Source organism: Xenopus laevis, chromosome 1L, assembly GCF_017654675.1.
Source record: "Xenopus laevis strain J_2021 chromosome 1L, Xenopus_laevis_v10.1, whole genome shotgun sequence".
Taxonomy (NCBI): Eukaryota; Metazoa; Chordata; class Amphibia; order Anura; family Pipidae; genus Xenopus; species Xenopus laevis.
The window spans coordinates 7,914,787-7,936,319 of NC_054371.1; the positions used below are offsets into that span (position 1 = coordinate 7,914,787).

The 21,533-nt window shown below is 34.5% G+C and overlaps 1 protein-coding gene across 1 annotated transcript; it reads left to right on the plus strand.

Moving 5' to 3' along the window:
• The first annotated feature begins 1,480 nt into the window (after positions 1-1,480).
• LOC108705018 (vomeronasal type-2 receptor 26) lies at positions 1,481-20,728 on the plus strand. The gene is made up of 3 exons (XM_041583527.1): positions 1,481-1,493; positions 11,552-11,794; positions 19,824-20,728. The coding sequence occupies exons 1-3, from the start codon at positions 1,481-1,483 to the stop codon at positions 20,726-20,728; spliced, it is 1,161 nt and encodes a 386-aa protein (XP_041439461.1).
• Positions 20,729-21,533: the final 805 nt, after the last annotated feature.

Here is a 21,533-nt window from a genome sequence, read left to right on the forward strand (position 1 = left end):
AAAACAAAAAGTCTACTCCCCAGTGAGACCATGGCCCAAATACCTGAAATCGCTACAGAATATAGGCACATACCAAACACAATATAAAGATAAGGCCACCTACCCATTCTGAACCCTAATTTTAAAACACCCCTGTTTGAACAGAGATCTGTCTTGGTAATGTTGGTTCAAGTTACTTCACATTAAGGGCAATGCAAACTGACTTATTCCAATGTACAGCCAGTTATCAGCAACGCAGCATCAATCCCCATTTATTTCAATGGAATTGAGTTGGACTCCCTTGTACACTAGTGGGTTCTGTCTTTATCATTAAGAAATTCAGATTGTTTATTTTTATCAAGAAACAATCACCTGACCTCAAATCTAATGAGCTGTCAATGGAATCAGGACAATCTCATCGTAACCATTGTAACCTGTAAGGCACATCTGTTCCCTTTAACATGACTATCGGCCAAAATACCAAAAGAATGTCATTGGTCTGAGGGCTTGGATTTATTCAGTCACATGGTAGTGAATCATCTACGAATGCTGGGATTTGTCTGAATCTCTAAATGAATGCAGAATGTTTTAAAAGTTATAGTGCATTCATACATCGTATATAAATATTTCTGAAGACCTAAAGTTAAGCATAAAAGAAAATGTGCACAGGGACCAAACACAAATATATATTTGTATTTATGAACCAGAAATAAACCATTTATTTATTTATTTTTTATTTTAGGAATAATTCCTTTCCAGTAGTTTCAAGCAAAAAAACAAGGAGCTATATATATAAGTTCCATCATACAGAGCCTCACAATCCTAATGAAAAGAGCAATGCACTGTCTATACAAAGTGCCAACTGCAGCTACATAAACACAAGGAAAAAATATTTAAAATTTTAAATCTTTGCCAACAGGAAGTCACGATCTCATCTTTTAAATGCAATGTTCTTTACTTCAGCTATGGGTGGCACCCTACTATACTGCAACAAAAGGAACAGAGTCACACATCTCATTCATCCTTAATACGCTTAAAGAGCCAAAAACATATTTTACAACTTATTGAAAATTATAGACAAAATCAAAAAAAGACATTTGTTTTCTGAGTCATTTTCATTACGTATTTCTTTATTTTTTTTTCTCTGGTCACTACTATCCACTGTTAATCATACACAAAAGCTAAGCAATCACAGTCGTTCTTGTCTGATTCCTATGGAACTACAGCCCTACTATGTAAATTTGGGCCTCTGCTCATGACTCACTGGCATATTCCCTGTGTGGTGCCCCAACCAAACTGTGTGACTTTCTTTTATATCTTGTAATGATCGAATTGTTAAACTGTGTGTGCATTCCTCTCCCCATGTTATTCTGAATCCTGATGTAGATAACTCACACACTGGAAGAGAACCTATGCACAGAAGTAAGGTTCTTCATTAGACTGCCATGTTTCATACAATATCCCAACTACTATTGCAGAATAAACAAACTCAGGTAGAGAAATGCCTTGTCAAGGTAAGTAAAGAGCAACAATATGTTGTTCCCTATCATTCACTGTTATCATTACCAAAACCCTATAACCCTATAAGCCAGTTTCAAGCTGTATATGCAGTAGACACTAAATAGGGCACAACAGCATCATTAAGGATTAGCTTTACAATGGTTTTACATTTGTTTATAAAATTATATATACAAAAAAATTATATATACAAATTATTATACAAATTGATGCATCTTAGTTACAATCAAGTAAAAGGTACAGTTTTAGGAAATACTTTTTAAAAATTAGACATATTTAACTAACATCAGCCTTCACATGATTCAGAGCTTTTCGGAAAACAGATTTCCAAATAAGGTATCCAATAACTGTATAATCTAGGCTAATTCATGCACTTTATGATGTTTATGATCTATGAAAAGCAAGTTCTTTATTGCAGAGTTTTTTTGCAGTTTTAGATTATACCAAAACCTGTTCCAAATACTCCAAAAAGGACAGTTTTATTAAATGTTCACATGTTAGAAAAAAAAACCCTTTTATTGCATGTAATTCAGTGCTAAAGCCCTGACTATATCATAATTAAATAAACAAACATTTAGCAGGGTTGCACACAGAAACATTTATCAGTTACTTAATTATTTTGATAATTAAAATGGAAAATTCAAACAAATAGTGCACATCATACCTAACAACTAAAGGTGCATCCCAGTTCCATGTGGCCCCCATGCTTGGCCCTCCTTAAGCATTTTGCACCATTGGAAACTTCAAAGGAGGTCAAGTGAGTCTGAATGATTGTAATACTGGATTATAGTGGAAACATAGACTGGGATCTTCCTTGTAATAACTAGACTGAATGCTAAGAGATGTCAGAAGATACTGCTGCCACGACTGACTGCCAGCACTGGTACCCAGAGGAAGGGGGGTCAACCTACACTGCACCTGCACTGTACCATAGATAATTACAGCAATCTGGATGTTAGTGCACCAATGGCTTCCTGAATTTGCTCCTTTATAAGTAACATATTAAATAGATAAACAGCTTTTCCATAATCTGGATAAACCAAGAACAAAAACCCAGTCTAAAATGTTACATATTTGCCAGGACTAGTGAGAAGAAAAGAATTGAGAGTGAGCACTAGAGCATCAGAGCACATTTATTATTATAGACAAAGAAGCAATAATATTATAGAGAAGGGCACTAAAATGGCACATCATTCATTTGTAATAAATAAGTGTTTGGAAAGTGGCCTTATTTTCCACTGGTAACTGGACATGGTTGTGTTTTATATGTAATCATATCAATGTTTCTCATTGTCGGTATAGTCAGAACGGAAGGAAGGAAAACATTCTACAACATAATAGTAAAAAAAGCTACTTTTATATATGTATGTCCCTTTGCCATGATAAAAGATACAGGTATATGCAAGAAATGCAGACATGTTCTTTAAATAACATGTATTAATGGCTTTGGATGGATTATAAGTATGCATAAAATGTATTTAGGAATGAATAAAACTAAAACTTTTTTCAAAGCATATTGTTAAGTCCCAAACCCCTTTCCCTGCAGATGTTAAATAAAAAATAATTCTAATAACATTCAGGCATGCTTATAATGTTCTCCAAGGCAGATTTCAGCAGCCTTAAAGATTGGAAGCAATCAATTGTTTCCATTTATGCATTGCCTGACCTCATCTCTAATTACAGCCCCATATTTATTTGTAATTTTAGGAACTAAAAGTGGATACTGGGGATGTTAGGGGAAAAACACAATTGCAAATTTTACATGAATCACAAGAAAAATGTTACCAGACAGATAATGCTCATAACTTTTTTAAATTCAGCTATAAATGAAGGACATTATTAATTTTACTTGTACAGTACATGGTCTCTAATCAGAGGTCTCTCATTTAATCAGCTGAGAGTGCTATTCTTCTTGGCAGTCATATGGGTAACACCCTGTAGCACTAAACTGACTGGGTCAGACTCACAGTGCCGTATTCACATTACTAAGCCTAAATATGAGTACAAATATTTTCAGGATGGAGACATCATCATTGGAGGAGTGTTTACTGTGAATACTGGTATATTTTATATACCAGATAACAATAATAAGAATATACCTCTCTGTGTAAAGTAAGTATTTAACAAAACATTTCCTTTATTTCTAAATCATATTTCTAAATCTATATCAGCAGATATGTTGACAATGTTTTTTTCAAAGTTTGTATTTGAATTGATATGATAGGGTATCTGTCACACAGACATTAAAAGCTAAATAACAAAATAAATTAAACATGAAATCAATATTAATTATATTAAAACGAATTTAAATATTTTAGCTATCAATCATATATTGCCTTTCCCGACCCTATGAGTCAGGCACAGAAACTGCTGCTTAATTCAGCACTTCCTGGATATCACTGCACTCCAGACATCTTCTTTCTCTTCCAATTACCTCTATTTCTGCAGCCTGTACAGGGCCGTGGACACTACTTCTTCCATTCTGGCACATCCATTGGATTTTGGGATGATACAAAGTTTGTCTTGATAACCATTTCCACAAAATGGCAGCTGCCAGTATGCTGTAATTGTAAAATCCAAAATAATGAGGTAAACAAGATTAAAATCATTTATAAAGCATAAGTAAAGTTTATTTCACTCAACTAACAGAATATAATAGCATTTGGAATTATTTCTTAGGGTGACAGGTTCTCTTTGAATTAATATTTTTGTTTGCTCAACATTTGTATTTCATTTTAGCTGGTTTTAGTTTTTATTAACTTTTATCATCATTATTACTACATGCTTCTACAGTAATAATTAATTGACATCCCCCCTCCTGTCGGCATAGAAACACAATATATTGTCATACATTTAAAGGATGAAGCTGGATGTTGGCCTCAAACCAAATGTTATGCTACTGGCTGCTTGTATCTTGTTTTATATGTTTTCAATCCTTTTTGCCATACGTGGGGTCTAGTGCTGCTCTTATTTTTGTAAATTGATATTATTGTGGCTCAATGCACATTGATCTATCCCTTTAATTGTATTTTAGTTTGTAATTTTACTACAATATAACAGGCCACATTGACATTTTATTATTTAAATAAAATTTTTTGAAGTACGTTAGTTGGTGCCTGATGTGGTATGGTTTACTAGTGATGGGTAAATCTGACCTATTTTGCTCTTCCAAATTCACAGTATGGCAAAAAAAGTCCCCAAACGCATTAAATTCAATGGGTGGCAAACCACTCAAACTGCACACCATTTTTTTTTACTATCCATTATAGTGTGTTTTTCTTGGTGATACAAGATTAAATATTTTGCTCATCCCTATTTATAACCACTATATGGATGGGAAAATGTGTCTCAACATATTAGAGTGTTACACATCATACAGTTTCCACATCTAAAAACACCCTTTATTTGGATACCATGTTCAGTGGTTAAACATATCTGCTTGCTGGATCTCTCTCTGGTTTCTGTTTCTCCTATATCTAAAACATACCCTCTTGTTAACAATTTTTGCAAGTGCTGCATAGCCTACTGTGTTTGTAAAAAGCTCTGTGTAGCCTGAAACATCGCTTATCGAGGTCCTGCCAGTGTTCCAAGTAAAGGCATTTTTTATTGAAAGAAAATTATGGTGCTGTACTTCAAGGAATTTTTGTAAAAGAAATCATCCAAACCACTCTTTAAAACTTAGACATTCTATAACCTCACTGATCTCACTTATCTTTTTTGAGTTGCTTAGGAGAAAGTTCTGTATCTCAAGACGAAAGGGTGGGCAATTGTCCTTTGCTCTTTTAAAATTATTAAACAGACGCCTGAATGCTTGAAAATAACAGATAAAAACAAAAAATGCTCCCAACAATGTAGGGTTTTAAAAAAAAATAATATAAGAACTAATGCATCAAAAATTACTAATGTTTTGGGTCCATCACAAAAATCTTACCTATATGAATATTGAATTCATCTTCAATACTAATGTGGCTAAGAATTTAGGTAATAGTGATCTAAAACTTAAAAGGCTAAACATATTATCACATACTTGGATGCCAATCAATCAGCAAAAAAGACACAAAAAATCAAAATGAAAAGGGACATTAAAGAATAACTGAAAACATTTGTTTTTTTAAATATATCAATAGCAATAAATAATGCAGAAAAGTGTGGGAGCCTTGGTATTAAAGATAACTTAGTTGGTTTCTGGAAACACTGAGAAAGTAGAAATTATAAACCATTTTTTAAAGAAACTAATTGATGATGGTTTCCTTAACCAATTCATTTAATTTAAATACAGGTAACAGGTTGACGGGAGTTCATGTGGTATTCATACCAGGGTATTACAGAAGCTCAACTCTCTGGCTGGCCAACTAATTATTAATATTTCATGATCCTCTGATGGAAGGTGTAGTTCTAATGTGGTTTCATTATTCCAAACGGCATGTCATTCTCAGCATAACTCTAGGCCTGTTAGTTTGACATTAGTGACAGAAAAAAGTTTTAGAAGGCACTAATAAGTGATAAGATACTGGAATACATCAGATATATGTCCTGAAACAGGATTTAGAGTATATGCTTTATCTATTTAAATTATGGCAAAATATTTTTTTTTGTACTATAATGTTTGTTTTTTTAAACTTACATTTCTCATAACAGACAAACATTTTTCACTGTATCTATGACAAAGAATTTGAAAAAACAAAAACAAAAGATAATATAAGAAACATTATAGAGTAATTCTTAAATTAAAGGAAGATAGACAGACAGCTTCTAATATCATTGTGATTTTAAAGATTCTTTCCAAACTTTAAAGGCTTCTTTTTATACTATAACATATAGGCTTCTAAATGTTTAAAAATATTTTAAAATCCAGAATATAAGCACATATAGAAACATAATATATTATATGCATTAAAATACAACTGATTTGGAAACTCCCATGTCTCCCAAATGCTCCAATAATAAATATGTATGGTTTTAAGGAGATTTCTGAATTTAATAGGTCAAAATCTCCGAACAATACACTACTAAATTTCAAAGCACACCTCTAGAAAACTGCGTACTTTCAAGGCACTGACAGAAAGTTTACCCTAGCAAACCCTAAATTTTTGCAAAGAATAGATTTTGACAAATTCAAAATAGGTAAATACAGTATGTCTTTCGACTCCAAATTACCAAATTGCAATGCTTTCCTAAAGTTTTGATTTTTTTTTAATTATGAGCTTCTAGTTTATAGCAGCTTATCTCCTTGGGTAACCAGATGAAACATCCTAGATATGAATTCCAGAGGTTTGCTGAATAGTAAGGGGGTTATTTATCAAAGGTTAAGTTTTTTTATACCTCAAATTAACTTGATTGAACTTGAATAGGGAAAACTCAATTCTGCTAGTTTGAGCCCCGCAACCCAAAAACTCGAATTAACTCAGTTTCCCATTGCGAAAAAACATCTTCAAATGGTTCAAGGGACCTCTGCCATTGACTTCAACATGACCTTGACAAGTTTAAGATGATGATATTTTCAGATTCAAGTTATTTCCATGGCCAGGTATAATAAACCTTGAAAAATAAGAGGTTTTTTTTTAAACCCAAAAATGTGAGTTTTGACCAAAAATACAACTGAAAACTTGAATTTTCATGGAAAACCCAAACCAAACCTTAATTAATCTGCCCCTAAGTATGAAGCATGTAGATGTCCCAAAATGAAATACCTCCATATGATCTATAATTTCAATCAATGCAAAATCAATACTTTTATTGCATTTTATGGTAAAAATCACAATAGTAAGTTTACCCTAGAAACCCACATATTTTTGGAAAGCACACATGTTTCTGAATTCAAAATGGGCAAATACTGTAAAGCTGTCTTTTAGCTGGTGATTTTAATAAATTTGTCAAAATAAAAGCTTGCACGTTGCTGCATTTTGCATACTAATATCATGCCCTTCATTTCAACTAATTCAAAAACACTGCCATTTTTATGTTGGGTAAAATATGCAAAAAAATAGTGTTTGTAAAGTTGTTAAAACTCTATGGAATGTATGAACGTTAAGAAGAGTTTGGATGGCTTTTTAGCAAGTGAAGGAATACAGGGTTATGGAATATAGCTCATAGTACAAGTTGATCCAGGGACTGGTCCCATTGCCATTTTGGACTCAGGAAGGATTTTCCCCCCTCTGAGGCAAATTGGAGAGGCTTTCAGATTTTTTTGCCCTCCTCTGGATCAACTGGCAGGCAGGTCAAAAAAAATAATAAGGTTGAACTTGATGGACGTGTGTCTTTTTCCAACCTAACTTACTATGTTACTATGTAACAGGGTTCAACTTTATTGTTTCAGTTTTTACTTCACATTTAAACAGCCCTTACCCACCACAATCTTGCATTTGTAAGGCCTCCACTATGCTGGCTCTCCCTTAAATAATCCCTCTTTACTATATCTAACAATGACTACCAGAATGTTCGCCATTCTTTTTTTCTCCTGGGGTTATTCCCATTTACAAAAAACCTTTATTAACAACTTGGACAATTTAAACAAAACAAGTTACACTGCCTTACACGCTAACCTCTGAACCATATATTTTTAGAAAACATTGTTCCAAATGGGTAAACATAGCTTTCAACTCCAACCTACCAAATCACAAGTATGACATTTTGGTGAGCATTCTAAAAATTGCTGGAAAGATTCCAACATCTTTTCTCCCACAAATTCTTATGTATCATTGTCAATGCCAGAACAGCATGTGTATTCCACAAAGGGAGGGTCGCGAGGCAGTTGAACAAAATCTTCACAGAAAACATACTCAGGAACCTCATTTGGTTTCATTTTAAATTTTTATGTCTTGACCAAAAACTATTTTAAATTTGACACCCAGTACTTTTTGCAGAAACAAGGCACCAGTATGGGTGCAAATATGGCACCTAACTATGCCAATATCTTTATGTATAATGTAAAAGAGAGAATCATTTTAGAAAATGTGATGTTTTCCTAATATATCTTCCGGTACTGTTGTTTTGTGGACGACAACTTTTTTGTCTGGAAGGGCACAAAAGGGTATCCACGGACAATTTTGCAGAAAGCAAAAAGGGAGGTTGAGAGATTACCATGTGAGACATTACTGATCACTAAATATGATAGTAAAAAGACTGAAAGAATACCCTTTGTTACAAAATATGATGTTCACTACAAAAAATTGAGGATGGTGATTTAGAATTACTGGCCAATAATTATGAATAACCCCCTACATGCAAAATGTTAAAAGAATATTTCCTGTTTGCCTATAAAAGAGGAAAGAATGTAAGTCGTGTTTTTGTTAGGTCAAGTGAAACAACGATTTCTGGGTAAACCTGTAATAGGTACTTATACATGCTTATCCTGCGAAAACTGAAACAGTATTATAAAGGGGGACACAGTCTTACACCACAAACAGGGAACCCAACTAAAACTGCAAGGCTACCATACGTGTATGTCTAAGAATGTGGTATATTACCTTAAGTACCCATGTGGCAAAGGTTACATTGGAAAAACTAACAGGGTGTTGCGGGTAAGATTAATGAACACTGCACTGTTCAATCCATAATCCACAATCTAAAGTGATGTTCATTAGTCAACATTGGTCAGACTGTAAACACAGTGTGTCACAGCTACCTTGGCAAGTGTTGGAAGAGGTGAAGTTTGGTTACACTGATATTGATAGGAAGCTCCTCCAGAGGGAATTCTACTGGATTTTGTATAAAAGTTCTCATTTGATTACTATACATGGACTTTTTTTGGATTGATTCTCACAAAAGCAAAATATGAATATGGAATTTTTATACGGACACTCACTTGAAATGTTGGGACTCTAATTGCTACACAGCTTTTGAGTATATTGGTTATAACGATTCTTTTTTGGTTATTTTGTTTGACCACCAGTAGATGTCACTGTTTTATTCCCTATTAAGGCTGCAAAGCAGCATAATTTCACTATTACTGAGGAAGGGTTGTGTAGTCCCAAAACGTTTGATCGTGGTTGTAGTGTCTGATAGCACCATGGAATAAACTTGGGATCACCCCCATTGCAGCATCCAAAGGTTTTGGTGTCTTTTTCACATTGCTTTAAATACTGGCATGTGGCTTGGCCAGTGTCAATACCTTACACCCCATATATGCAGATTTGTGTGGAAAATTTTTGTCACCCATAGACTTCAAATCCTTATTATGAATTTTCACTATTTTATACATTTCTGCCATTTCATGAATTTCCGGAGAAGTGGAACAGGTCAGATTCAGCCATAAATTCTCTCCAAGTCTAATCTAATAAGTCATATCTATGCAGTCCAATATGCATAGATTTACCAATAAAGGTTGCCTGTAGTGACCCAAAATTAACATTTTCTTGCCTGCTAATCCAGCTGTCTGCATATTACGCGTCATAAAACCCCCTAAATGCACCACAGAATTATAAATATGTTGTAAAGTACATATCCAGGATAATCCAAAATAGGTATATAATATGTTATATATTGATAATGGGTTGAGTGCAGAGGACCTCTTGTATTTGTCTAAATACCAATGAAGTGGCAGCTATCCCATAACTAAACTAATTACAATCTATACAGCATTCACTGGTCACATATTGATGTTTTTTTCTGAAAATGTGGATTTTTTTACATCCAGTTCAGTCCCGTTATGTATCTGTGATCTTTTTTTGCAATTGGAAGAGCACAGCTTGTAAATCCTTGTGAAATACCTCCTTAGTAACAGAATTAATATTTTCACAGTCCCTTTTTTGATTCCTACAAAGATATCAGGTTCTTTTTATATGCAGTTGATGAGATCAACAAGAACCCAGATCTGTTGCCCAACATAACTCTCGGATATCATGTATATGACCCTTGTGCGAATTCCCGTCTTGCTATAGGGAGTGTCCTGCAGATATTATCTGGTCCTAGAAGTGTAGTTCCTAATTATTCCTGCAGGGACAAAGGGCAAATTGCTGGATTTATTGGAGATCGTTCAACAATCACATCCCTGCCTATAGCCCAGCTATTGAGTATCTATGGATACTTACAGGTAACTCATCTTGTTTATATACAGCTTACTGTACAAGTATCCTTGTTCAATTGTCAGTTCTACTTATTTAGAATAGGAATTTTCTGTTTTCTCACTGTGTAAAGAAATACACTTTTAAAAATATTCCCTTTTTGACATAAGCTCATTCATTTAAACTTTTAAAAAGTTGCAAAAACATTTTCTGAACTTCCAAAAATAAATATTAATGTATTCTTTTACACAAATATAGTTTCATGAATTTTGAATGCTGTTTAGCACATGGCAAAGCTGGGTTTGAGTTATAGGGCTTCAATAACAACATGAACATCATTTTTTTTGATGATTCTCAAAAAAAGTACAGTGTTAGTCATTGCAAGTCCTGTGTATTCTGCATACTTTTGTTCTTCACTATCTTTACGTAATTCCTCTACCCTGTTTTTATTTATTATTGAAGTCCGTAGACTCTAATGAATGAAATCAAATGTCAAATGACTTCAATGCATTTTGCCCACATTTTTGTCAAAGAGAAACTGGTTAGATTCGCCCATCAATAGTTGTTATATTTCCCTCAACTAAATTTGCTGCTCAGTTTTTTTTCAATAATTCATGATTTAAAGTTAATTAAAATTTTAACTTTAACTCATTTTAATTTTACTAAAGTAATGTCTTTTGTGCAGTGCAGATCTTTTATCACCATCATGATATCCCATACTGCACATGCTTTATCCTAAGTCATTTATTAATGACAATGAATAGAATTAATAGAATATTTACAGTGTCCATCAGCTGGAAAATATGCATCAGTAATTTGAATTCTTCCTTACTTAACTGATGCTTGTTTGTTCTTATGGACAGCTTTACCCACAGTAGTAGAATTACAAATTAGTTGGAGCTGCCCGTTGTAAATTTTCCAGACTGATCAAGTTGCCCACTATAAGGAAGTGATGGTATTTATATTTTAGTTTCAATGTTTTCAGATCAGTTATGGTGACACAGACCCTGTGCTGAATGACAGATCTCTATACCCATACTATTTTAATACAGGACCAAGTGAGCACGTACAGCACATTGCTATAGCAAAGCTGGTGAAACATTTTGGTTGGACCTGGGTGATCATTTTGGCATCTAGTGATGATGGTGGACAGAGAAAGAGTCAAAACCTCAAAAACGAGATCACTAAACTCGGTGCTTGCGTTGACCTCATTGGCACTTTAATGGAAGATGAAAACACAGCTGTACGAACATTACAGAAAATACAAAACTCTACTGCAGAGGTTGTAATCTTTTGTGGGGGGCATTTTTATCAGTATTCTTTATTATTCTTGGTAGAACAAATGCTAAACGATAAGATGTGGGTGTTTCCAGTAAAATGGGGTTTTGTCATGAACTATTTTTTATATAATGGCTGTCTCCTATTTCAAGAAGTAACACTGGTGTTTAGTAATGACAATTTTAAAAACATGTATTGGAAATAAAAGAAGACATGTTACTTAAACACTTATTGGCAAAAGCAAACTTTTGTTTGACATATGATAAGGAGAAGGACACTTTATTTCAACATGTTTATCCATTCAACTTTACAAACTGCTCCAGTATACAACTGAATATGGGTTATAACTATTCTAGTCACAGAGTGTCCAGAGCAGTAAATGGATTGGCGCAGGCAGAGCACAACATGCTTTCTTCATCTGGAAATACAGTGTTACACAAAATAACTCACAAAAAACAGGTAACTAGACTTGCTGATCTAATAATGATCATCTATTCCTTAATGTTTATGAGAGATTTGATGGTTCTTGATTGGGTTTGGAGCTGTGTGACTACGTGGTAGAATTGAACATTCTAAGTTGCTAATCAAAATGTATTCCGTAAATCTGGAAAAATGTGTGTTTTTTCTATATTATGTTGAAAAACACGAAAACTTTTAATACCAATCTTCTCCAAGGGGCAGATTTATCAAAGGTCAAAGTGAATTTTCACATTAAAAAACTTCGAATTTTGAAGTAATACTTTGACCATCGAATAGGCCAAATTCGACTTCGACTTTGATTCGAATTGAAAAACCTTAGAAGATTCGACCACTCGAAAATCGAAGTACTTTCTCTTTAAAAAACTTCAACTTCGACACTTCGCCACCTTTAACCTGCCGAATTGCTGTTTAGCCTATGGGGGACCTCCTAGAATGTATCTGAGGCTTTTGGGCAAGTTTTGAGAAGTTCAAGAAAGTGAGATAGACTGGAGCCAATAACCACGGGATATTAGAGTAAAAGAAAAAAGTCTTTATTTCCAAGCATCTTTAAAAACACAGACAGGCATTCTCCTGAGGCTGTACAGCTAAACCATGGCGTGTCTAGTCACTCACTTTCTTGGATGTTGCCAATTTGCCAGGTGCGGAGTCCGGCTGACTGAGGGCCACCACGAGGATAGATGCGGACCAGTCGCGTGTGAGTAATAAATACATATAAAGTTTTGAGAAGTCAAAGTTTTTTTAAAAAACTTCCTTCCAATCATTCGATCATATGATTTTACTTTGATCGTACTTCGATCGAATACGGCCGTTTTCGCTGGAAAAAATACTTTGACTATCAAAGTACTCAAATTCGATGGTCGAATTTCGAAGTTTTTTTACTTCGAAATTAGATCCTTCATATATATGCCCCTAAAAGTTGTCAAGGTGCTATAGAAGTCATTGGGATGTTTCCAATTTTTTTTTCACTATGAATTGTCCAGAAAATTTAAATTTTTAGAGGTTTTTGAGGTATTCATATTTATTTTTGGAACGTTCAGCTGTTTTTTCATACACACTTTTTGTATTAGGATCAATGACACAACCTCTAAACCCACTTAATAAATAAGCCTCCACATATTGAAGCTCTAAATCTAGGGATCACTCGTGAATCCTCTGAAAGCCAATAATTTTTCAAATGGGGAGCAGGTCTAGTAGAAACAAGTGTCATGAAGATCACACATGGTCATTTTACACAGTGGGGAATTTTGCAAAATCACACACAACCACAAGCATGCATACATATGAGGTGTCATTTATAAAGAAGTGCAAGGAGTGCAGAGATATGCAAAAATTTATTTAGTGAGAAAGAAGTTGTGCAAAGTGCTAAAACATGCAGGACTGCCCTCTTTAGCATTATAAATGATATCTATATCATATTTAAATATGTGGTGTTTTAAGCCATTTTATTTCTCAGCATAATTACTGCCTTTTATTTTAGTGATTATATTGCAATTGTTGATTTTTTTTAGTTCCCAGTTGCTGTTGATTGCTTGTTTGAGCACATGAAACAATCCCTGCACAGATAGTCTAGTCAAAAATTTAGCTTTGACCACTATCTGATTTTGAGATGTTTTTTATTGCATTGATTGGTTTTATTGGATTTTTTGTGAACTCATTGAGGCTCATTTATCAACACTGGGCAAATTTGCCCATGGGCAGTAACCCATAGCAACCAATCCGATTGCTGCTTTCATTGTTCTACTTGCAGCTGGCTTTAAAAAGCTAATCACTGATTGGTTGCTATAGGTAACTGCCCATGGGCAAATTTGCCCAGTGTTGATAAATGAGCCCAATTGTCTTTTTTCATCGTTCCAGATTACTTTTACATGCCATTAAAGTGCTTCAAACTGTTCAGAAGACCCGTGGTATTCATAATTATGATGTTTTATCATTGGACTGTAAAACATTCAACATATTAGATGTTGTAAAATAAAAGCTTTGAGATGATTTTCAGAAATGTTATAAAAAAAATATTATATTTGGCAGTGATATATACTTTGGAGATAAAAAACATTGTTGCCAATTTTTGAATATTTGTATTTTCCAAAAGATCACTTACATCTGCTGAAGGAGTTGAATTCCCACAAGCTTCTTTACAGTCTCTTTTGCATTAAACTCAATTGATTAAAGGTTCTTAGATCACATTGTGCTCTTCACACTTCTTCACACCATATTTATTGACATAGCAGAACCCTGGAGCTACTCCTCCTCCAGACTAGGCAGTAGCTCCAGGCTCCATTAGTGACTGTCACTGTGAAATTATAACAACTGAACTGTCCAGGCCACTGCATTTAATTTACAGTGAAGTGTAAATGCAGTTGTATTAATACTGATGCTGCTGGTGCCACTTTCCCATGTCACTAAAACACCATGATAACTATAGAGTTTAGTATCACAATAGCCTTTGTATTATGTCTGTCCAAGAAATCATCCAAGTCCCTCTTATAGTCATTAACTGAATCAGCATCACAACATCACCTGGCAGTGCATTCCCCAATCTCACATCCTTTTGATGAAAGGATAAATATTCCTGAAGCACTCTTTAGTGCCTGATATGTCTGTCTCAAAAACTTTATTTACTGTATAAGTAAGAGAAAAAACATGACAGCAGCCAGCACATTATTATACAGAAAGGCCTTACAATTTGATACATAACTGCCAATTCCGCTGTCACATGATAACATTCAGCTGCACTTTCCCACAAAAAATTAAGATAGAAAAATCATTTACTTTTATTATTTTGGGAAAACAACAGGTTTTTTTTTAGTATTTTCATTTCTATTTTATGGCCCAGAGTTGCTGTTTGAACAACTGCTGCCTAAAGTTAAGATTCGCTGGGAAAGCTCTATTTTACATTCATAGTCATACTTCAATCAGGGTTCTGCGATGTTTTACATTCAGTATAATTTGGAAATAATTGTTGAAGCAACCATAACTTGTTTACTTTTCATACAATCATGTCTGAAGTCCTTTATATTTCTAATTACTCACTGTAGTTACCCTGTATTCACTATTAGAATGCATGTAAGGTAACCAATAATAAGGCTATATCTCCATTTCCTAAGAAACCAGATAGATATTCGACAGTTGATTATTTTATCTTAAGCTTCATTACCTTCCACAGTTACACCGATATCTACGAAATATTGGCTTAAATGCCCCCTACCAGGAGAAATAGCTTTAAATGAAACATATGAGATTTACTCCATGTATTATTATGAGTCAACCGACATCAGTTATGCAGAAAGTGTTGGTAAATATGAGTGGTCAGAATCTGGAAGTTCTCTTCAAATCAATAACCAAAAGATAGTCTGGAAGAATAACACTAATAACCAGGTATGCAGAAAATACTTAAATGTTTACTATATATATATATATACTTGATCAGAAGGACCCGCACTCTATGTATGGTGGATCAAATTTCTTTATTTATCATAAAAGCATATCCAATGTTTTGTCCCACATTAGGGCCTTTATCAAGAACAATTTGCAAGTGAGTCTGTGCTCATTTAAATATCTTAATCACCCCGATCATAAATGGCGCCACATATAACATCATATAGGCCAATAGTCATCAAACTCAGCTATTAATATGTATGACCGTAAATGCAAAATCTCTTTTCTCACCACTTGGTGTCACCATTGAGTAAAGTGAAATTAGTGTCCAGAATTGAAAAAAGTCCATTCAGAAATAGTCCATTCATATAAACCTGCGAGTTTATACAAATCATATATTTAGTTAGCAGATATGACAGATACACATTATACATTTAGAGGCAACACATTATCAAAATTGTCAGTTTATTGTTGTTACGCTACCAACACAAGCAAAATAATATCCAATAGAACAATTAACAAATACCCCTGTATTGTCTACATGGTCCACCGTGAAATGAAGATTATTTTAAGTTTAAAAGCAACTTAGAACCAGCTGATCATTTAACTCCTTTCTTGCCATGCAGTCCAATTCATAGATCCATTAGGCCTCTCTTTTGAGCAAAGCTTGAGCACCGGTTACTCACCGGTGACACCAAGTGGTGAGAAAATCGTTTTTGCATTAAGAGTCATACACATGAATAGCTGAGTTAGATGACTATATATAAAGTGCACTATACAATGTCACCACTAGTTGTGCCCATTCTGTCACATGTCACATAGTGGTGATATGTACTAAGATATGTTGATGGTCAATGATGAGCAAATCTGGTGAAAAATGTTAGAAACACATTGAAGTCAATGGGCGCCAACATTTGTTTTTTCATGCAATAATTTTTTACGCTTGTGACAAGTTTTCTCATTTAAAAGTCAATGGGAGTTTTTTCTTGTGGCAACTTTTTATGTCCCTTCGACTATTTTGACCAAATGCATTAAAGTCAATGGGAATTTTTTCTTAGGGCAACTTTTTTGTCTTGTCAAAATTTTTTATAGGGATGCACCAAATCCACTATTTTAAATTCAGCCAAACTACCCGAATCCTTTGCAAAAGATTAGACCGAATACCAAACCGAATCTGAATCCGAATTGGCAAATGCAAATCAGGGGTGCGAAGGGGAAAACCTTTTTTACTTTGTTTTGTGACAAAAAGTCAGGCATTTTCCCTCCCAGCCCATAATTTGCATAAGAAAATTAGGATTTAGATTCAGTTTGGCTGGGCATAAGGATTTGCCTGAATCCTGATGAAAATGGCTGAATCCTGGCTGAATCCTGAACCGAATCCTGGATTCAGTGCATCCTGAAACAAATTCTCTCATTACTATTGCTGGTATTTTTTGCAATATATGTATTGATGTTTCTGAAAAGAAAGAAAGTTTGGACCATTTAATAGAAGCTCCCATATGCCAATGGTAGGTCTAATCTATATTGTGGTGTTGATGCTGCTTGGTATGACACAATTTACACTTAGAGGGCCACACAGTTTAATGCATGTATCTAAAAATCCCAAAGTTTTATGGGAACATCTAGAACATTTGTATAACCCGCCCAGACACTTCAACCAACCACATATCATAGGGGGGATAATGAAGAAGTCATGGATTTAATCCCTAATCTATAACACTTAATGGAGTTTTGAAATAATGTCTCAAAATGGATCCCTAACTGGATCCTTATCACCCTCAGGCATACAGTTGGTTTTTTCTTTACTATGGAAATGTTCAACTAATGATTTATTTATAATAAATTTGTGTATTTGTCTCTGTGGATCAGTGGAACTATATTCATTTAGTGTTTTCCCCTATTACATCTAAATTTCCCCTTATATAATAAAAGCTGGTCTCCAGCACTGAATGAGGTGATATTTTAACACAAATTGCAGTGTACCCATCAATATTTTTTTTCAATATATATATATATATATATATATATCTGAAAGATTAATACATTGTAGAAAATGTTCTTATATTTATATTTGATTCATAGATTCTAAGATCCCATTGCTCTGCAAACTGCCCTCCTGGCTACAGAAAAGTCTCAAGGAATGGAGTGCCCCCCTGCTGCTATGACTGTGCACCTTGCTCAGAAGGCGAAATCTCCAATTTAACTGGTACCAAGATAATTGTAACTAGATTAAATTGTGTGAAAAGGTGTTAAGGTTTGTCGTACAAGAGAGTGGAAATAAGATAAGGAAATCCCAATCTGAGATTTTAAAAACTGACTAAAGCAGGGTAATAACAAGAGATATTAATTGGCGAATTTATTTGCCATGCGCAAATTTGCTGCGAATTTGCGAGATTTGCCGCCGGCGAATAAATTCACGTAGTGGCTGCGAAAATTCGCTGCCGCCACAAAATTTCACCGGCGTCAAAAAAACCGGACGCCAGCATCAAAAACGAGAGGTCAGCACCGTTTCGCGAATTTCACACGACATTTGCAAATTTTCCGGTGAAGCGAAACGGCGCAAATTCGCCCATCTCTAACAAGAGGCTAATTTATTAAGGACTGAATTTTAGTGGTATTAGAACTTTTTGAAATAATGATTAAACCAATTTTCTCTAAAACCATGAATGCCATGAACATGAGCAAAAAAATATGAATATACTAAAACCTCAAAAATTTCAGTATGAAATGCAAAAAATTCTGAAAACCTCTATAAGTCTGAACATTACAAAAAAAAGGTCCCATAGGATCAGATAGCTCCCATTGTCTTCAAAGAGATCTCGACTGCTTTTACTTTTGAGAATTTTTGTAATAGAGTTTTTCATGGTTTTTACATGTATTAGATCTTGAGTTTTAAGGAGTTTTTAGGAAGAAAATACACATTGAGGGAAAAATGTTAATTTTGAAATTCAACATGGGGCTAGACATATTGTCAGTTTCCCAGGAGCCCTCAGGTTGTATGACTTGTGCTCTGAGAAACTGCAGCCACTCTTTACTGCAGTACTGCATGTTGGAGTTTAATCACCCCCCTCCCTCCCCAGCAGTCTATCAACTGAACAATGGGCAGCTAACCAGATAGCAGCTACCTGACATTAGTTTGCATTGTTAAAAGTGCTGCTAGTGGTAGACATGAGAATTGCACCAAAGCAGGAAAACCCCTATAGGGTATACTTTTAGGAATGCAAACACAACATAGGGTTCTGGTATAATACAATGGGAAGGAGAGCTGTTCCATCATGAGGTGCTGGCTCAGAGCTCAAGATCAGGCTCAACACACTGAGATGACTCCTCCATACTAATATTACATCTAAAAAATGCATGTATTGGTTCAAGAATAACATTTTAAATGATAGAGTGAATTATTTGCAATGTAAACAGTGTAATTTAGAAATAAAAAGTAAACCATAAGAATCATGACAGAATCCCTTTAAGCTGTCCCAAGACACCTGCTACCCCTCAATAAAAGTTGGCAAACATTTCTCTCCTTTTGTATTTTTTGTTTTGTGTATTGTTTGTATTTTTCTTTAATATGTGTGGAAAGTATATAGAAGAGGAATTAGTGCATTTCATTAAAATGTTCATACTGTCAACTAATTGTGAGTAATAAATCAAAGCATAAGAGTCTACTGGCACCTTCTTATTCAAGTTCAAGTGAAGGGGATCAACACTCAGAGGCTCCATGAAGTTCATTTTTGTTTTGGTGTTTTTTCCATATGTGGGCACTTAACCAGTTTTCCTTTGCTGTGTGCATAGAAAGTAAGGGCTAAAGAAATATTTTTAAAATAGTTTTGGCTATTGATGTAATTATGAAGCACAGTATAAGATTAAAATGTCAGAATGAATATCTTTTAGACATCTTAGGATTTTAGGAAAACTGGAATAGAAAAGGCAGGATATCTTTATTTTATCAGCAGATATTGTATTGCTTTTAACATCAACCAAAAACTCAAGTTCAGCTCAAGTGAGGCCCCTGAATTCTAGATGGTAGATTATAGATAGTGGATTGAGGTGTTGCCACAATAGTTACATAATGACATTAATGACAATTAATTTCATTTTTTTTTAAAGTACATGATATGTATCATATGGATAATATCTTTTCATTAAAACTTTAAAATTTTATGCTCACAGATTTATTTTTTTATCTTGCAGATATGGACAATTGTCTAAAATGCGGGGACTATGAATGGCCAAACCCAAATAAAACTGTGTGTATTGAGAAGCCAATTGAATTCCTATCATATAGTGATGATTCTCTAACTCTGACCTTTATTGTCCACTCTCTGGTGTTTTTTATAATAGCAGCAGTTATACTGGGAATCTTTATTAAGTTTCGAGACACTCCAGTAGTGAAAGCCAATAATCACATTTTGAGCTTCATTCTCCTTGTCTCTATCAAGCTCAGCTATCTCTCTGTGTTTTTGTTTCTTGGCCAACCTATTGATGTAACCTGTATTTTCTGGCAAACCTCCTTTGGAATCACCTTTTCCATGGCTATGTCATCTGTACTAGCTAAGACTACCATGGTTTACTTTGCTTTTAAAGCCACCAAGCCTGGCAGTCCATGGAGAAAATGGGTTGGAGCAAAGGTGGCTTATTGTATTGTTTTTGTTTGTTCAATTATCCAAATACTAATTAGTGTTATCTGGTTGGCCACTTCTCCCCCATTTGTAGAGCTTAACTTACTTTCAGAACCTGGAAAAATCATCATTCAGTGCAATGAGGGCTCAGTAGTTGCCTTCTATATTGTCCTCTCCTACATGGGATTGTTGGCATCTGTGAGTTTCATTGTAGCTTTCTTGGCTCGGACATTACCGGACAGTTTTAATGAGGCCAAGTACATCACTTTCAGCATGTTGCTCTTCTGCAGTGTTTGGATCACAATGATCCCGGCCTATCTGAGCACCAAAGGCAAATACATGGTGGCAGTGGAAATATTTGCCATAATCTCTTCAAGCTGTGGCCTTCTCTTCTGTATATTTCTACCCAAATGTTACATTATTTTATTAAAGCCTGAGATGAACACTAAGAAATATTTACTAGGGAATAAGAAATAGGGATGTATAAATAAGTAATTAGGGAGTATTTTATGACATTTCTACATTGCGTGTACTTATTCCTTTGTTTTTGATTCTTAGACAATACATTACATATTTAGTTAAAAACAGAATTGCCTATAGGTTTTTGACAACATCAAATAAGGCCATTAGGATTATCAACAATTATTTGGAAAAAAATGTAATCCAATAGGAATATGATTACAATTGTTTTAACGGAATTTCAATTTGGCAACTCAATAGTTTTGGGCTCATATTGTCCAAGCTGACCAGACATGCCACAGAGAAGGAGATAAATATTTACAATTGTTATTCAGGAAATTAATTTAAAGTTCATGCAATCCTATTAATGTCTTTTTAACCTGTAGAGCAAAGCCTAAAATGGACAAAATATTTTAAGAGTTTGGGACCTATTTATTCAATTTCAAATTTTTTAGAGTGGAGAAAACTCAAATTTTTGCAAAACACAAAAAAAATTCCAAAATACCCCAAAGCTGCTAAAAATCAGAATCTGAAAATACTCCATCTCAAACCAGTTGAGGTCATGTAGAAGTCAATGGCAGATTGTCGGCGTGATGTGACAATGTGTGATGTCATTTTGCTGAAAATGTGAAATAAAAGGATGCCGGAGACCCTAGTTCAATGCCCAAAAATAGGTCTTTCTTTGCAAAGTTCCTGGGTGCTCTTAGATACTTTTCCTGATTGATTCTTCAGTTCCTGACTTCCAACTTTGTTGCTGACTATGATTCCTCGCTTCCTGCCCTTACCTTTTTTCCTGGATATGACTACAAACTTTCTTAAACCC

Bases quoted from the DNA above. Each gene is read 5' to 3' on its own strand.
- LOC108705018 (XM_041583527.1), top strand. The intron at 11,795-19,823 runs GTGGGGGGCATT...TTTATCTTGCAG, and splicing joins TGCAGAGGTTGTAATCTTTT to ATATGGACAATTGTCTAAAA.